Genomic DNA, 15,229 nt, shown 5'->3' with positions numbered 1-15,229 from the left:
CTATTTGAGATTCTTCAATGTAGCCAATATGTGCCTTGATGACAGCTTTGCAACCTCTTTGCATTCTCTCAACCTGCATTTCAATTTTAACAGGTGTGCCTTGTTAAAAGTTATTCCATATTTGGTATTTCATAGTTTCGATGTCTTCACTATTATTCTATAATGTAGAAAATTGTAAAAAAAAAAAAAAAAAAAAAAAAAAATTGAATGTGTAGGTGTCCAAACGTTTGATTGGTCCTGTACATACATGCATAACGTGCTGTGTGTCAACGTGAGACTAAAAGAAATAAAGTAACCTACTAATGTTTTTGCCAAACCGTTGCGATGATGGAGATTATTCTACTACATCGAATTCAATACAGTGATCGTCTTGCTACAGTAACCTCTGATTGCCTACAGTTTATTGAACCTTCTTGTCATTTATTTGCTGTGGCATAGAATGGAGCATGTATGATAGGGAGCAGAGTCTATTTTTGCAACTTTTTAACTGTCATGTAAAGCTTTATATTTAGCTATCACCTCGTAAATATAACTTTACATGTTGTTCTCCTACTGTTAACTGCCTGTCAACAACGGAGCTTCGCGTTTAATGTAATCTTGTGGGATTAGGTGGCTTGTGAGGCTACCATGTTACCCATACGATTTAAAGCAATTTTAGAATAGAGGATGGGCACGGATGTTGTGAATTTTGCTTACCATGTGATCAGGACTGTGTAAACATGTGAGCACAACACGCAAACACACACACACACACGCTCAGGGGCATAGTAGTGCGCAATAATACACACACACAGAGCCATAGAGAGCTGTCTCCAGGTCGCTCCAGTGTGGGCATGTTTAGTAAATATGCCATCTCTTCCTTCCCAGCGCTGGGGAGAATGTGCCGCTTTCATTCGCCTGATTAACCGGCGAGGACAAATATGCCCTTAAAAGTGAGGCCCTGTTTCCCCCCTTACACGCCACGGCCGCCTCGTCCCAGAGCCTCGACACAGGTGCTATTCCACACGGGCCTTTCCTAAACAGTGTGGAGGTGGGGGGGGGGGGGGGGCCTTCTGAAAGAGTTTCGTAATCTCAACTGATTGGTCAGCATCAGCTATGACAGCTGTTTTATAGGTTCTGGGTTAGAGCGATTGATGTTATGGTGGTAGTAATGCGCTAGTTATGGTGGTAGTAATGTGCTAGTTATGGTGGTAGTGATGTGCTAGGGATGGACCTGATAACAGCCAAGTCACCCCTGCTTTGAAAGTTATTCTGGGGGGCGAAAGAGAGAACCAAACACTGTGTGGTCTTGAAACGAGCACCCGTCCCATTTTTCAGCCATGTTTTCTATGGAATCTGAATCCCGTGACTCTTCTCCTTCTCCTTTATGGTTGTGCGGCATGTTTCCATTCACGTCTCCTTCCCCCCCACGTAACTCCATAACCCCCCCCCCCCCCCCCCCAACACATACACGCCCCACCACTCTCCTCCCGCCTATCCTCAACTTAACCAACACCCCCCCTGCCTTTTAATCTTAAATACTGTAGGTTTCACATGGGTTGTGGACAGGCCTTGTTTCTCTTGGCAGCCTGCTGTCACTGCACACTTCCTCTTTGCCTTCTTGGAAAATGAAACATTTTATTTCTGGTCGGAGCGTGACGCTGTTTGATTTCTATATTATTTAATTTCCTCTCCGAATGTCGGATGCAGTGGGGACTATTTTTCTTAAAAGGGGGAGTCAATATTTTTGGCGTTGGCCTAAGAACTCCTTCATGAGCCAATATTATCACTGGCTGTGTGTGTGTGTGTGTGTGTGTGTGTGTGTGTGTGTGTGTGTGTGTGTGTGTGTGTGTGTGTGTGTGTGTGTGTGTGTGTGTGTGTGTGTGTGTGTGTGTGTGTGTGTGTGTGTGTGTGTGTTTGATAGCAAGAGAGCTGGGACAAGTGTTGGTGTAATGCAGAGCCTAAGGACACAGGGACGGCTCGATAGTTACTACGCTGCCTGGCCTCGTTGATATACTGCAGGAGCAGGTAGCCACCAAACCAGCCCCTAATTAAGGCTTTTTGATACTGGGACTGAGCGGCTTTGTTGAAGTAGGAAGCGAAGGCATACTGGGTGGGTTTGACCTGAGCCCGTTGGTATGCGCTGCCGGTTAGCTTCTTCATCTAATCCTGAAAACATTTCTGTGCACACTTGTATGACTGAAACTGGAATGGAAACTAAAAATGTTGTTGAATGTTATGAAAAGAAATGGAGAGAGTTTTTCGTACAACTGACACATGACAAATATGGGAATCCGCGAGGCCACATTTTCTACGTAAAGGAACACCGACAGAATCCCAATGAATACAGTCTGTAGTGTGTGTGTACATAAGTGTGTGTGAATGTCTGTAAGTGTGCATTGAGTGTTAGGCAGGTGTTACTTCCATTACAAGGCAGGGAATCGGATGGGGATAACACACACACAGCCAACAGCCAGTGGAGGAGGGAATCGGATGGGGATAACACACACACAGCCAACAGCCAGTGGAGGAGGGAATCGGATGGGGATAACACACACACAGCCAACAGCCAGTGGAGGAGGGAATCGGATGGGGATAACACACACACAGCCAACAGCCAGTGGAGGAGGGAATCGGATGGGGATAACACACACACAGCCAACAGCCAGTGGAGGAGGGAATCGGATGGGGATAACACACACACAGCCAACAGCCAGTGGAGGAGGGAATCGGATGGGGATAACACACACACAGCCAACATCCAGTGGAGGAGGGAATCGGATGGGGATAACACACACACAGCCAACAGCCAGTGGAGGAGGGAATCGGATGGGGATAACACACACACAGCCAACAGCCAGTGGAGGAGGGAATCGGATGGGGATAACACACACACAGCCAACAGCCAGTGGAGGATAACACACATACAGCCAACAGCCAGTGGAGGAGGGAATCGGATGGGGTTAACACACACACAGCCAACAGCCAGTGGAGGAGGGAATCGGATGGGGATAACACACACACAGCCAACAGCCAGTGGAGGAGGGAATCGGATTGGGATAACACACACACAGCCAGCAGCCAGTGGAGGAGGGAATCGGATGGGGATAACACACACACAGCCAACAGCCAGTGGAGGAGGGAATCGGATGGGGATAACACACACACAGCCAGCAGCCAGTGGAGGAGGGAATCGGATGGGGATAACACACACACAGCCAACAGCCAGTGGAGGAGGGAAGCGGTTGCAGGAGCATGTCCAGAGGCCACTGAAGTATCTGGGGCTCGTGTTGTGGCGGTCTGACTCCAAGCAAGGGAAATGAGAAAAGCCTCAAGCCTGAAGGAAAAATGCCCGTGCGCGTGCCAAAGCTGATGTCATGGCGTTAAACAGCTCCTCACAACAGCACTGAGGGCCGGCCGCCCTCCCTGCACTGGGCTAAAAAGACCATGCTTAGCCCTATGCCATTTAAGCTGGAGATCCAAATTACTTTTCCTGCCCCTTCCAATTAAATGACCAACAAAGAACCGAACTAAATGTGACTACCAACCTGCAGCAACGTATCATTATGGTCTACCAGAGGGCTCCCCCCCCCCCCTCTCGCCTCTTACGGTTGGGAAATATGATGACAGATTGTAAATCGTCTGCGTAATCACTTCTTCGGATCGCATTTTCCTTATTTTCGCGCACGACAAGCATCATTCGCAAAGAGGAGGTTTTGGGAGCAGCGGAGGAGAAGAAAAAAATCCGCTGAACGAGTGGAAACAAGGATGTGGTCGGAGTTCAATCGGGCGGTTGTGTGTCTTTTCCCTTTTCCAGTGTCCTGTCTAGATCACTGGGGTCCAGGCCACTCGAATGACTTCTTTATTCATCACTTTGACCGACGTGGAGAGTCCCAGAGCCTCCCTTAAGTAGAAGTACGTTGTGGTTGGTATTCAAACATGGCTGCCAAGAGTGTATATGTACATGAGTGCGTTACGCTCATAAGGTGATTGTTGTGAGGCCACGACTACGCCAAATAAACGGTCTTTCATCAGAAATAAATATCTGTTGTGTGTGTGTGTGGAACACAGGTTTCATGAAAGCGATATTAACAAAGGGTTATTAAGGTCATCGTTACAGAAAGTGTATATTTAGGTTGTGATCTAATAGAAGAACAAGAACTTGTGATTGGACAGGCTCACACTGCATCGAATACTCTTTACAGTTGTTGTTTTTGTGGTCATAGCCTGTTTTTGGAAATTGCTACTAAATAGACCTGGTCCTAGGTGGTCTTTGATGGCTGTTACTGCATCGCCAGCCAGCCAGATATCCAAAGTACTCGCCACATCTCCAACGAATGTCTGCTGCAATGCATCAGTTTAGTCCCTCAATATATTTAAGTGATTGCTGACATAATTTATGAAGGGAATGAAAAATAAAGTCTGCATTGCAATAAAAAATAAAAAAAAACGATCCATAATTTAACCTGGGCTGCCACGGCCCCCTTCATTTCATTGCTGTGCGTTTGCAGCTTTTTTGTCCCTCTCTCTGAAGGCGGGGGGCCCAGCTTTAAGGGGTTGTGTTGGCTCGGGGCCTGGAATTTCTTCACGTTTACAAACAAACTGCTTTTTGCTCACCCTGTTTGCCTTTGTGGCTTTTCAAATTGCGCATGGTAAACACACATGCAAGAAAAAAAGAAAAACTGCCGCGTTCAGCAGCGTATAGAGACCCCTCCTAAATGAGAGAGATGAATATGTCAGTGTGTACTGCTATTGCTACAGTATATACTTGTTAGCAGCTCTGTTGGTTTGTCGAACTGGGTGGGGGGGGGGGGTAAATAGCCAAATTATTTGTTGTTGAGTAATGGGATTGACGAGGCCCTTAACATGTCCCCTATGTCGGGAACAAAGTTAAAAAAAAAGAAGAAATTGAAGACAATTGAGTTTGTGTTTTTGGGTCCATGTGTTTGTGCATGTAGAAACTTCCTTCAATCATGTTGTTGAAGTCGCTCGCACCCCCCTCTCCCCCCTCTCTCTATTTCAATATCCTCCCTCCTTAATTGAGGCCTGTGTTGCAAACCTTCATTGTTTCACATCACCATTGACAACAAGCTAAATGATTTGAATGATGGGAAACTCTCAAAGACATTTAGTCCTGGACGCTGTTTACCGTGTCTGAATCATGTTGTTCGGCTGGCCCTGAACAAAGAAATCGCTCACTTCCTGACATCTGCCGAGCACCTGCCTTAGCCAAGTGAGCTAGCCCTGTCTTATACAACCGACATACTTCCTTGTACATACTCATCTCGAAAACTCCCCTTCCTGTCTTAAGACTCCAAACCATCCTATTCCCATCAAATATGTCAAATCAAATTGTATTGGTCACATACACGTGGTTGGCAGATGTTAATGCGAGTGTAGCGAAATGATTGTGCTTATAGTTCCGACCATGCAGTAATATCTAACAAGTAGTCTAACAATTTCACAACAACTAACTTATACACACAAGTTTAAAGGAATGAATAAGAATATGCACATATAAATATATGGATGAGCGATGGCCGAACTGCATAGGCAAGATGCAGTAGATGGTATAGAGTACAGTATTTACATATGAGATGGGAAATGTAGGGTATGTAAACATTATATAAAGTGGCATTATATAAAGTGACTGACTAGTGATACATTTATTACATCCAATTTTTAATTATTAAAGTGGCTAGAGATTTGAGTCAGTATGTTGACAGCAGCCATTCAATGTTAGTGATGGCTGTTTAACAGTCTGATGGCCTTGAGATAGAAGCTGTTTTTCAGTCTCTTGGTCTCAGCTTTGATGCACCTATACTGACCTCGCCTTCTGGATGATAGCGGGGTGAACAGGCAGTGGCTCGGGTGGATGTTGTCCTTGATGATATTTTTGGCCTTCCTGTGACATCGGGTGCTGTAGGTGTCCTGGAGGGCAGGTAGTTTGCCCCCGGTGATGCGTTGTGCAGACCTCACTACCCTCTGGAGAGCCAGAATTTGTGGACGGAGCAGTTGCCGTACCAGGCGGTGATACAGCCCGACAGGATGCTCTTGATTGGGCATCTGTAAAAGTTTGTGAGCATATTTGGTGACAAGCCAAATTTCTTCAGCCTCCTGAGGTTGAAAAGGCGCTGTTGCGCCTTCTTCACCACGCTGTCTGTGTGGGTGGACCATTTCAGTTTGTCCGTGATGTGTACGCAGAGGAACTTAAAAATTTCCACCTTCTCCACTACTGTCCCGTCGATGTGGATAGGGGGGTGCTCCTTCTGCTGTTTCCTGAAGTACACGATCATCTCCTTTGCTTTGTTGACGTTGAGTGTAAGGTTATTTTCCTGACACCACACTCTGAGGGCCCTCACCTCCTCCCTGTAGGCCGTCTCGTCATTGTTGGTAATCAAGCCTACCACTGTAGTGTCGTCTGCAAACTTGATGATTGAGTTGGAGGCGTGGGTGAACAGAGGGTACAGGAGACTGCTGACAACGCACCCTTGTGGGGCCCCAGTGTTGAGGATCAGTGGGGTGGAGATGTTGTTTCCTACCCTTACCACCTGGGGGCGGCCCGTCAAAGTCCAGTACCGAGTTGCACAGGTTGGAGTCCAAACCCAGGGTCTCAAGCTTAATGATGAGTTTGAAGGGTACTATGGTGTTAAATACTGAGCTTTAGTCGATGATCAACATTCTTACATGGGTATTCCTCTTGTCCAGATGGGTTAGGGCAGTGTGCAGTGTGATTGCGATTGTGTCGTCTGTGGACCTATTGGGGCAGTAAGCAAATTGGAGTGGGTCTAGGGTGTCAGGTAGGGTGGAGGTGATATGGTCCTTGACTAGTCTCTCAAAGCACTTCATGATGACGGAAGTGAGTGCTACGGAGCGATTGTCGTTTAGCTCAGTTACCTTAGCTTTCTTGGGAACAGGAACAATGGTGGCCCTCTTGAAGCATGTGGGAACAGCAGACTGGGATAGGGATTGATTGAATATGTCCGTAAACAACCCAGACAGCTGGTCTGTTCATGCTCTGAGGGCGCGGCTGGGGATGCCGTCTGGGCCGGAAGCCTTGCGAGGGTTAACACATTGAAATGTTTTACTCACGTTGGCTGCGGTGAAGTAGAGTCTGCAGGTTTTGGTAGCGGGCCGTGTCGGTGGCACTGTATTGTCCTCAAAGCGAGCAAAGAAGTTGTTTAGTTTGTCTAGGAGCAAGACATCGGGGTCCGCGGTGGGACTGGTTTTCTTTTTGTAATCCGTGATTGACTGTAGACCCTGCCACATACATCTCGTGTCTGAGCTGTTGAATTGCGACTCTACTTTGTCTCTATACTGACGCTTAGCTTGTTTGATTGCCTTGCGGAGGGAATAGCTACACTGTTTGTATTCGGTCATGTTTCCGGTCGCCTTGCCCTGATTAAAAGCAGTGGTTCGCTATCTCAGTTTTGCGCGAATGCTACCATCAATCCACGGTTTCTGGTTGGGGGAGGTTTTAATTGTCGCCGTGGGTACAACAACATCACTGATGCACTTGCTAATAAACTCGCTCACCGAATCAGAGTATTTTTCAATATTGTTATTCGACGCTATCCCGAACATATCCCAGTCCACGTGATCGAAGCAATCTTGAAGCGTGGAGTCAGATTGGTCAGACCAGTGTTGGAACAGCCCTGAGCATGGACTTTTCCTGTTTTAGTTTCTGTCTGTAGGCTGGGAGCAACAAAATGGAGTCGTGGTCAGATTTACCCGAAAGGAGGCGAGGGAGGGCTTTGTATGCGTCGCGGAAGTTAGAGTAACAATGATTCCGAATTTTTACAGCCCAGGTCGCGCATTCGATATGCTGATAAAATTTAGGGAGCTGTCACGCCCTGACCATAGTTAGCTGGTTTTTCTCTGTGTTGGTAGGGGCGTGATGGTGAATTTATATTTCTATGTTGGCCTGATTGGGGATCATATTTAGGCAGCCATTTCCCCTTTGTGTTTCGTGGGATCTTGCCTATGTTTAGTTGCCTGTCAGAACTAGTTGTATAGCTTCACGTTTCGTTGGTTTGTTTTGTTTGTTTTTGTTCGGTGTTCATTCATTAAAAGTAATAATGTACGCCTACCATGCTGCACCTTACGACAAACCATGCTGCACCTTACGACAAACCATGCTGCACCTTACGACAAACCATGCTGCACCTTACGACAAACCATGCTGCACCTTACGACAAACCATGCTGCACCTTACGACAAACCATGCTGCACCTTACGACAAACCATGCTGCACCTTACGACAAACCATGCTGCACCTTACGACAAACCATGCTGCACCTTACGACAAATGTGACAGGAGCCTTGTCTTCAGATTAGCCTTGTTACAAACCATGCTGCACCTTAGACAAACCATGCTGCACCTCACGACAAACCATGCTGCACCTTTACAAACCATGCTGAACCTTCACGGAAACCATGCTGCACTGCTTACTACAAACCATGCTGCACCTTATAATCAAACCATGCTGCACCTTAGATAAACCATGCTGCACCTTACGACAAACCATTGATGGTAAACCATGCTGCACCTTCAGGACAAACAAAAGGACCTGTGTTCCTGTATGTTGTTATAAAACCATGCTGCACCTTACGTTAAACCATGCTGCATACACCCCCATGCTGCACCTTTCTGGCCAAAGATTTGCTTCACCTTACTGAAGAAACCATGCTGCACCGACTCTGATAAATCCATGCTGCACCATATTTCGACAAACCATGCTGCATGTTACACAAACCATGCTGTCTCATCCTTAAGGCAAACCATGCTGCACCTTTCGACAAACCATGCTGCACCTTACCACAAACCATGCTGCACCTTGTGACAAACCATGCTGCACCTTACGACAAACCATGCTGCACCTTCACGACAAACCATGCTGCACCTTACTACAAACCATGCTGCACCTAGACAAACCATGCTGCACCTTACACAAATCATTAGCTGCACCTTATGACAAACCATGCTGCACCTTACGACAAACCATGCTGCACCTTACGATATGCTGCCCTTACGACAAAATGCTGCACCACAACAAATCATGTCAAATTAGAAAACCATGCAGTACTCACTCTTAAACAGACAGGAGCCTTGTCTTTTAGCCTTGTTATAATTTAGTAAGTATATGCGGCCTCACGATTTGTGGTTTCCAGTTTACATAGCCCTGAAAGAACTTCATTGGACTCTAAATGTCTGCTTGGGGGGGGGGGGGGGGTTCAAGAGCACATCAACATATTTTTCACCTGAATGTCGGCTCTGAGATTCGAACCAGCGACCTGGCCCAATATCCACACAGGCAAAGTGGCTAAAGAGATTCTCCGGTACTTTTGTATACTTATTAGCCGGCAGTTCTGAAAGTTGAGCTCACGAGCCAAAAGTGGGCCCCGAAAATTGCCTACCACGTCACAATTACGCAGATATATGCACAACATCATTGCTCTCTCTCTCTCTCTCTCTCTCGCTCTGCTGTGTATGCATCTTACTAGCTGTCACTCAAATGGTGAGGCGTTGAAGCTCAATGGCTAGAACTCAAATTGCTAGGGGGCTGGCCCACATGAGGGAAAATGCAGGGGAAATGGTGCAACACATCTTCCCAAAATGTTTGGGGGGGGGGGGTTCTTGGCTAATTGAGGTAAGACAGCAATTATACTCATAGTGCATGTATGAACTACACATTGACACATTCAGTCCAAAGTGGGAGGTTTAAAAAATTATTAGCAGTTACCAAAGTTCTGGAGCATGTCTTTAAGCAGCTATGGAGCTATTTTGCTACGAATTCACTTCAGCTACAATATAAATAAATAAATCTTCTCGTTGGCTGTTGCAACCCTACTCCATTGTTGTTTTTCTGATCTAAGATCTGTTTTTGGTTTTCTCCATAATGGTTAAGATTAGGAACGGAGATCTGTACCTTTCGCCGACTTCTACCCGGCAATATCTGTCAATGTCAACAGTCTGCCATCTTGTTGCCAGCCTCTGCCCCATGGATGAGCTCAAGGGGAACCACAATTTTTATTTTCTCTTTGCCCTTCCCATTACAATAAGGGGGTTATTCCTTTTAGGAATACTTTTTTTCGCCTCTTTAAGTTCTTTGAATCCTTAATTGTAGGGTACCCATTTGTGCTGTCCCCTTCTTGGAATGGAGAAAATATGCCAAGGGAATTTGTGAGGTCACCTTCCAAATGGTTCTGTTTCCTCCACTTGAAATAGATTGAATACATTCGCAGCCCTTGCAGGTGTAATTATGCCCTCAACGTTTCAGTTCTGCTGTTCCGGAACGTCCGGATTTACAAAGCACCTCATAGTAGGAATGCTGATCTAGGATCAGGTCCCCCCATGTCCTTATAATCATCTGAATTATGATCTAAAAGGCAGAACTGACCCTAAATCACCACGCATACACTGAGGGGCTTTATGAATATGGACCCAGATGGTTTGTGGAGGAAACCAGTACACCGTATAAGCCTAAATTTAGAATCGAGACGGGCATATCCGGTCCTGTAAGGGCCAATGTGCACACAGGCTTTTGTCCCAGCCCAGCACTAACTCGCCTCCAGTGAGATTTCCGTATATAGGTCTTGTTTTCCAAACACATTGAGCCCTCTGTGGTTTCCCCTGGCATGGAGGGAGGTGGCGGTGTCAGCAGACCCCTCCCACCTACCACACCTGTTTTATAGTTTCCCACTGAATTAACGGTGATAAGACTAAGGCCCGGCGACTTTTTGAGGAGATTCTGTACACGCCGTGGGAGTGAGTCGTTTCCGAAAGTCCAGAGATGGCTGATGAACGCCAGACACCTTCTTCCCCACTCATGCCACCCTCTCTTCCAGAACTAGCACTCTGTTCTACGGCACGACCTGCTCCAATGGAAACCAATCTGTCTTTCCAGTGACTGATAGCACTGTGTTGAGATTTGCAGGATATGCGCACCGTCAGTTCGCTCCACGGAACGACCCAAACCCTGAGCAACGTAAAGAATGTAAACTGCTGTGACTGCAAGGGAGGGAGGTTCAGGATTGGGAATATGTATGTATGTTTTCAATTAAACAGAATGAATTGCCCTCTTAAGTCAAATGTTATTTATTGCAATAAAATGTGCAATCTGAATTAATGCAAAATTATGGTATGTGTGTGTTCTGCATATCAGATATTTTTTCTACAGTGTGTGTGTGTGTGTGTGTGTGTGTGTGTGTGTGTGTGTGTGTGTGTGTGTGTGTGTGTGTGTGTGTGTGTGTGTGTGTGTGTGTGTGTAACCCTGTAATAACCATAGGCTAAGCATAAAAAGCTTGTAGCTATTGTGTAATATTACACATGGCTTAATACAAACTGTTACAAATGTGTAAATTCAACTATTAGATCACAACCTAAATTCTATTTTTATTCCAATGGTCATGATTTGGTCAACCTCGTTTTGTCGAGATTCATTATTAACCTGTTCACCACAGCCTAGGGCGCTGTTTCCCAATTCCAGTCCTCAAGTATCCCCAACAATACTCATTTTTATTGTAGTCCTGGACAAGCACACCTGAATCTACTTGTCAGCTACTCATTTAGCCCCAAATGAGTTGAATGAGGTATGTTTGTCCCGGCTACAACAAAAATGTGTGCTGTTGGGGTTACTCGAGGACTGGCGGTCGGAAACACTGGCCTAGTGGCTGTGGATGCTAGCATGATTTTAAATAGTCGTAATCTGGCCGTCTGACAGCCCTGTATCTGTTTCCTGTCGCAGATAACGGCAGTATGCAGAGAGGCTGCCCTGCTGGCCCTGCAAGAGGACATCAAAGCACAGCTCATCATGGGGAGACACTTTGAAAGCGCCCTGAACACCGTGAAGCCTCGAGTTCCAGACTCTCTCATCCAGTCGTATATCAACTATCAACAGCAACGCGGCCTGCGCTTCTTCTGACGTCGGCGTGGAAAAATTCCAAACCTGCGAGAGGAGTCTTTGCTAGAATAAGCAGTAGGCCTACAGGACCGACTGCATGTGGTTACTGTAAATGCAGTTATCCACTGAAGTCGCAAGGGTTTCCAAATGGACATTACATCAGTAAATAGGCGGCAGCGTTTCCCAAACTCGGTCCCGGGGACCCCAAGGGTTGCACATTTTCATTTTTTTTGTTCCATAGCACTACACAGCTGATTCAAATAATCTACTCATCAAGCTTTGATTATTTGATTCAGCTGTGTAGTGCTCGGGCAAAAAACAATATGTGAACCCTTGGGGTCCCCGGGAAACACTGGATTAGGGGGAAACAATAGGTGAGAATAGCCCATGTGATTGAACCATTATGCTACTTTGTAATGTGCTCATTTATTCTTGGTCACCAAAAATAACCTAAATTCTCGACAAAATTGTTATTTACAAACCTCTGCTCCCTGAAATGCAATATTAGGCTACAATGTAATAAATTAATTGTTTCTCTATATGCTTGTTAATGCTTTTTATTATGTTATCCTCATAAGACAAATTGAATATATTAGACATGGGTACACACGCAAAAAGATTACCGTGCAGAAAAATAACCAACATTTATACATTTTTCAAAGGCTCTTCCTTGGACAATTTTCAAAGCAAAAGTTATGGGTCTAAATCAAGGTGTCACAAAAAAAAATAAAACATGCCCCTCCCTCCCCCTCTCCACAAAGTTACAAATATTTTCACATGACCCTCCCCTTGTACTGTGAAGTAAATAGAACACCCTCACACCTCATAGAATTAACTCAATAATGTTAACGACCGCAAATAACAAATGTAGCAATCCTGTGTTTATAAACGTGGATATGGACTGGGCCACTTCAGCATGCTTTTGTTTCACAGTTGATGCCATGCAGGGCTACGGGCCAGAAGGTTGAGGGTTCGCCGACCACCACAGATGAGCTCACTCTCCCTGCTGCCTGTTTCATTATTTTACGATCAGAGCCGGCTGCAGACAATGATCAACTAGGGGGAAATTAGATTTTCAACATATTTACAATTATATAAAATAATACATTTTTCACCAACAGGTTTCTGTGCCAATGCACCACACAAACAATAAACAAAGCATACCGACTTTGGGAACGTCAAAATCATGGTTTACTGTTTTCAACACCGCAATAAATAGACTATGTCAATCTCGACAAACAGAACATACATCCTCCCCTACCTAGTAGGCTTACCCAGTATTGAAGGCTTGGCTTGACAATCTCCGAATGTCATTGAACATTTTGGTGTTTTGTAACAGATGTCTCTTTCCATTCATCAATTGGCCACTGCACAGTTTGGATTGATTGATTGATATTATTCGTCATTAAAAAAAAAAATACATATATAAACACAAATACTTTTTTTTAAGTGGCCGGGATTGCATAATAAAGTCAGACTTATTTCCATTGTGATCCTTGTTTTTTTCTACAAAAATACATATACAACTACATAGATATAGACACATTACAGAGATAGAGATGAAAAAATGATCAACCTCTAGATGAGTATGAGGGGGGAGTTTAAGTACAATTCGTACAAGCTTGTTTGGCTGGTAGCTTATTCTTTAGATGCTTGGGGCTGCTGGTGAACCATGATGTGCAGCATGATCTAATCTTTAGGGCGCTTACAGCTAGATTTCTGTACAATTGGTGACAGATTTTCATTTTCATTCTAAAATCTTCATAAAAACAATATGCCATTTCAGAGTTTCCTTCAGGAAAATTTGGCGCCGGACAACGTGACAGGGAGGATTTTAATCAACCGGACCTTTGAGAAATGTAATGGACATCCATCTGCATTAAGATCCGATCTGGCACAGTCAGCGCCATCAATAAACGAGGGATATTGGTCAAATGAGCCACATTAACACGTCCTTAAAAACAGCCTTAAAACAAATTCATGACATGTTGGAAAAATTACTGGTGTCATGCACAAAGTAGATGTCCTAACCGACTTGCCAAAACTATAGTTTGTTAACAGAAAGAAAGAAAGAAATGTATGGAGTGGTTGAGAAACGAGTTTTAATGACTCAAACCTAAGTGTATGTAAACTTCCGACTTCAACTGTATGTCAGATGCCTACTGCGTCTGCTATACAGATATAGACAACAGACAGGAGGGTAATTCGTTAATTTTCTATTAACACACGACCCTCCCCAGCCCTCCCCCATTACATTTCGATCTGCCCCTTTGATTATTGCACTGGGTGGAAAATTTTAAGGAAAACGTTTGCATTCAACTTTAATAATGTGCTTTACATTTGGTTTGCATTTGCGTATTGGATATATCCAGGGGAGAAAAGGAAGCACGGATGGTATATTAATCATTGCATCCATGGAAAATTTGTTAATTACTGTAATCCTAAAATGTCCAACCGCTTTCCGCACTTCCGACCACAATGAAGACGTTCCCATCTGTCGTTTGCGAATCCAGCAGGAGTTGCTTTATCATCAAGCATGAAGCTCCAAACTACTTTTTTTTTAACATAGTCTATCCAGCCCAAACATCAGAGACATAGGCCTACAGATGCATTTATCAGTCCGTTAATGTAGAAATATTGTGGAATTTTCTGACCCGAGATGGTATTGAGGTCATGCATCTATTGATTTTACCATTTGAAGAGGATAAATTGACTTTGTATTGAACTTCCTTTTCTCATGGATCCGGATGTAGCGCATCCGCGACACCAATCAAACCAGACAGTCAAGAACAGAGGGGGGGATGCGGCGGGTGGGGGAATCTTTCCCCTCGCTTGCGGGGTGCCTTTTTCTTAAGGTGGCTTCGAAGTTATGTTTAGGCCCACTATTCACTTGAGTTATAATACAACGGAGTAATGAAGGAGTTGTCATTTCATTTTATATATACCCAATTTTATTACGGATTTAGGTCTTAGGCCAACAGTTTTCAAATAGGTCGTCATTGTAAATAATTTGTTCTTAACTCACTTGCCTAGTTAAATAAAGGATAAATAAACAATTTAAAAATACATTCTAAAATGATTTTCTGTCTTGAGTTTGATTTCTAACTATGCTATGCGTAATTGGAATGGTGAGACGCCGTGGAATTAAATAAAACAACGCTATAAAGATTGATACTTTGTTGTCACTGTTCCATAGTTTGTAAGCACAAGAACAAAATGAGCTTTATCTGCTATTTCAAACAGCTCCACCTTAACTGCTGCACACATCTCTATCGCCCGGCCTTCCACATCTGCCCAATGAATTAAGAGCGGATGCGATGTATCCTTTTTCAGTGGAGTGAATGGCC

The 15,229-nt window shown here is 44.6% G+C and overlaps 1 protein-coding gene across 1 annotated transcript in view; it reads left to right on the top strand.

Annotated features, from left to right (window-relative positions):
- The window catches only part of afg2a (AFG2 AAA ATPase homolog A), a 119,744-nt gene extending 107,323 nt beyond the window's left edge, over positions 1 to 12,421 (top strand). Inside the window, exon 17 of the mRNA XM_064973946.1 lies at positions 11,727 to 12,421. Within this exon, the coding sequence (XP_064830018.1) occupies positions 11,727 to 11,903 (177 nt within the window). The 3' untranslated portion in view covers positions 11,904 to 12,421. The remainder of the gene's footprint in view (positions 1 to 11,726) is intronic.
- Positions 12,422 to 15,229: the final 2,808 nt, after the last annotated feature.

This window comes from Oncorhynchus masou, chromosome 9 (genome assembly GCF_036934945.1).
Source record: "Oncorhynchus masou masou isolate Uvic2021 chromosome 9, UVic_Omas_1.1, whole genome shotgun sequence".
NCBI classification, from domain to species: Eukaryota; Metazoa; Chordata; class Actinopteri; order Salmoniformes; family Salmonidae; genus Oncorhynchus; species Oncorhynchus masou.
Note: the sequence above shows the minus strand (reverse complement) of the source record. Positions and strands in the feature narration are given on the sequence as shown.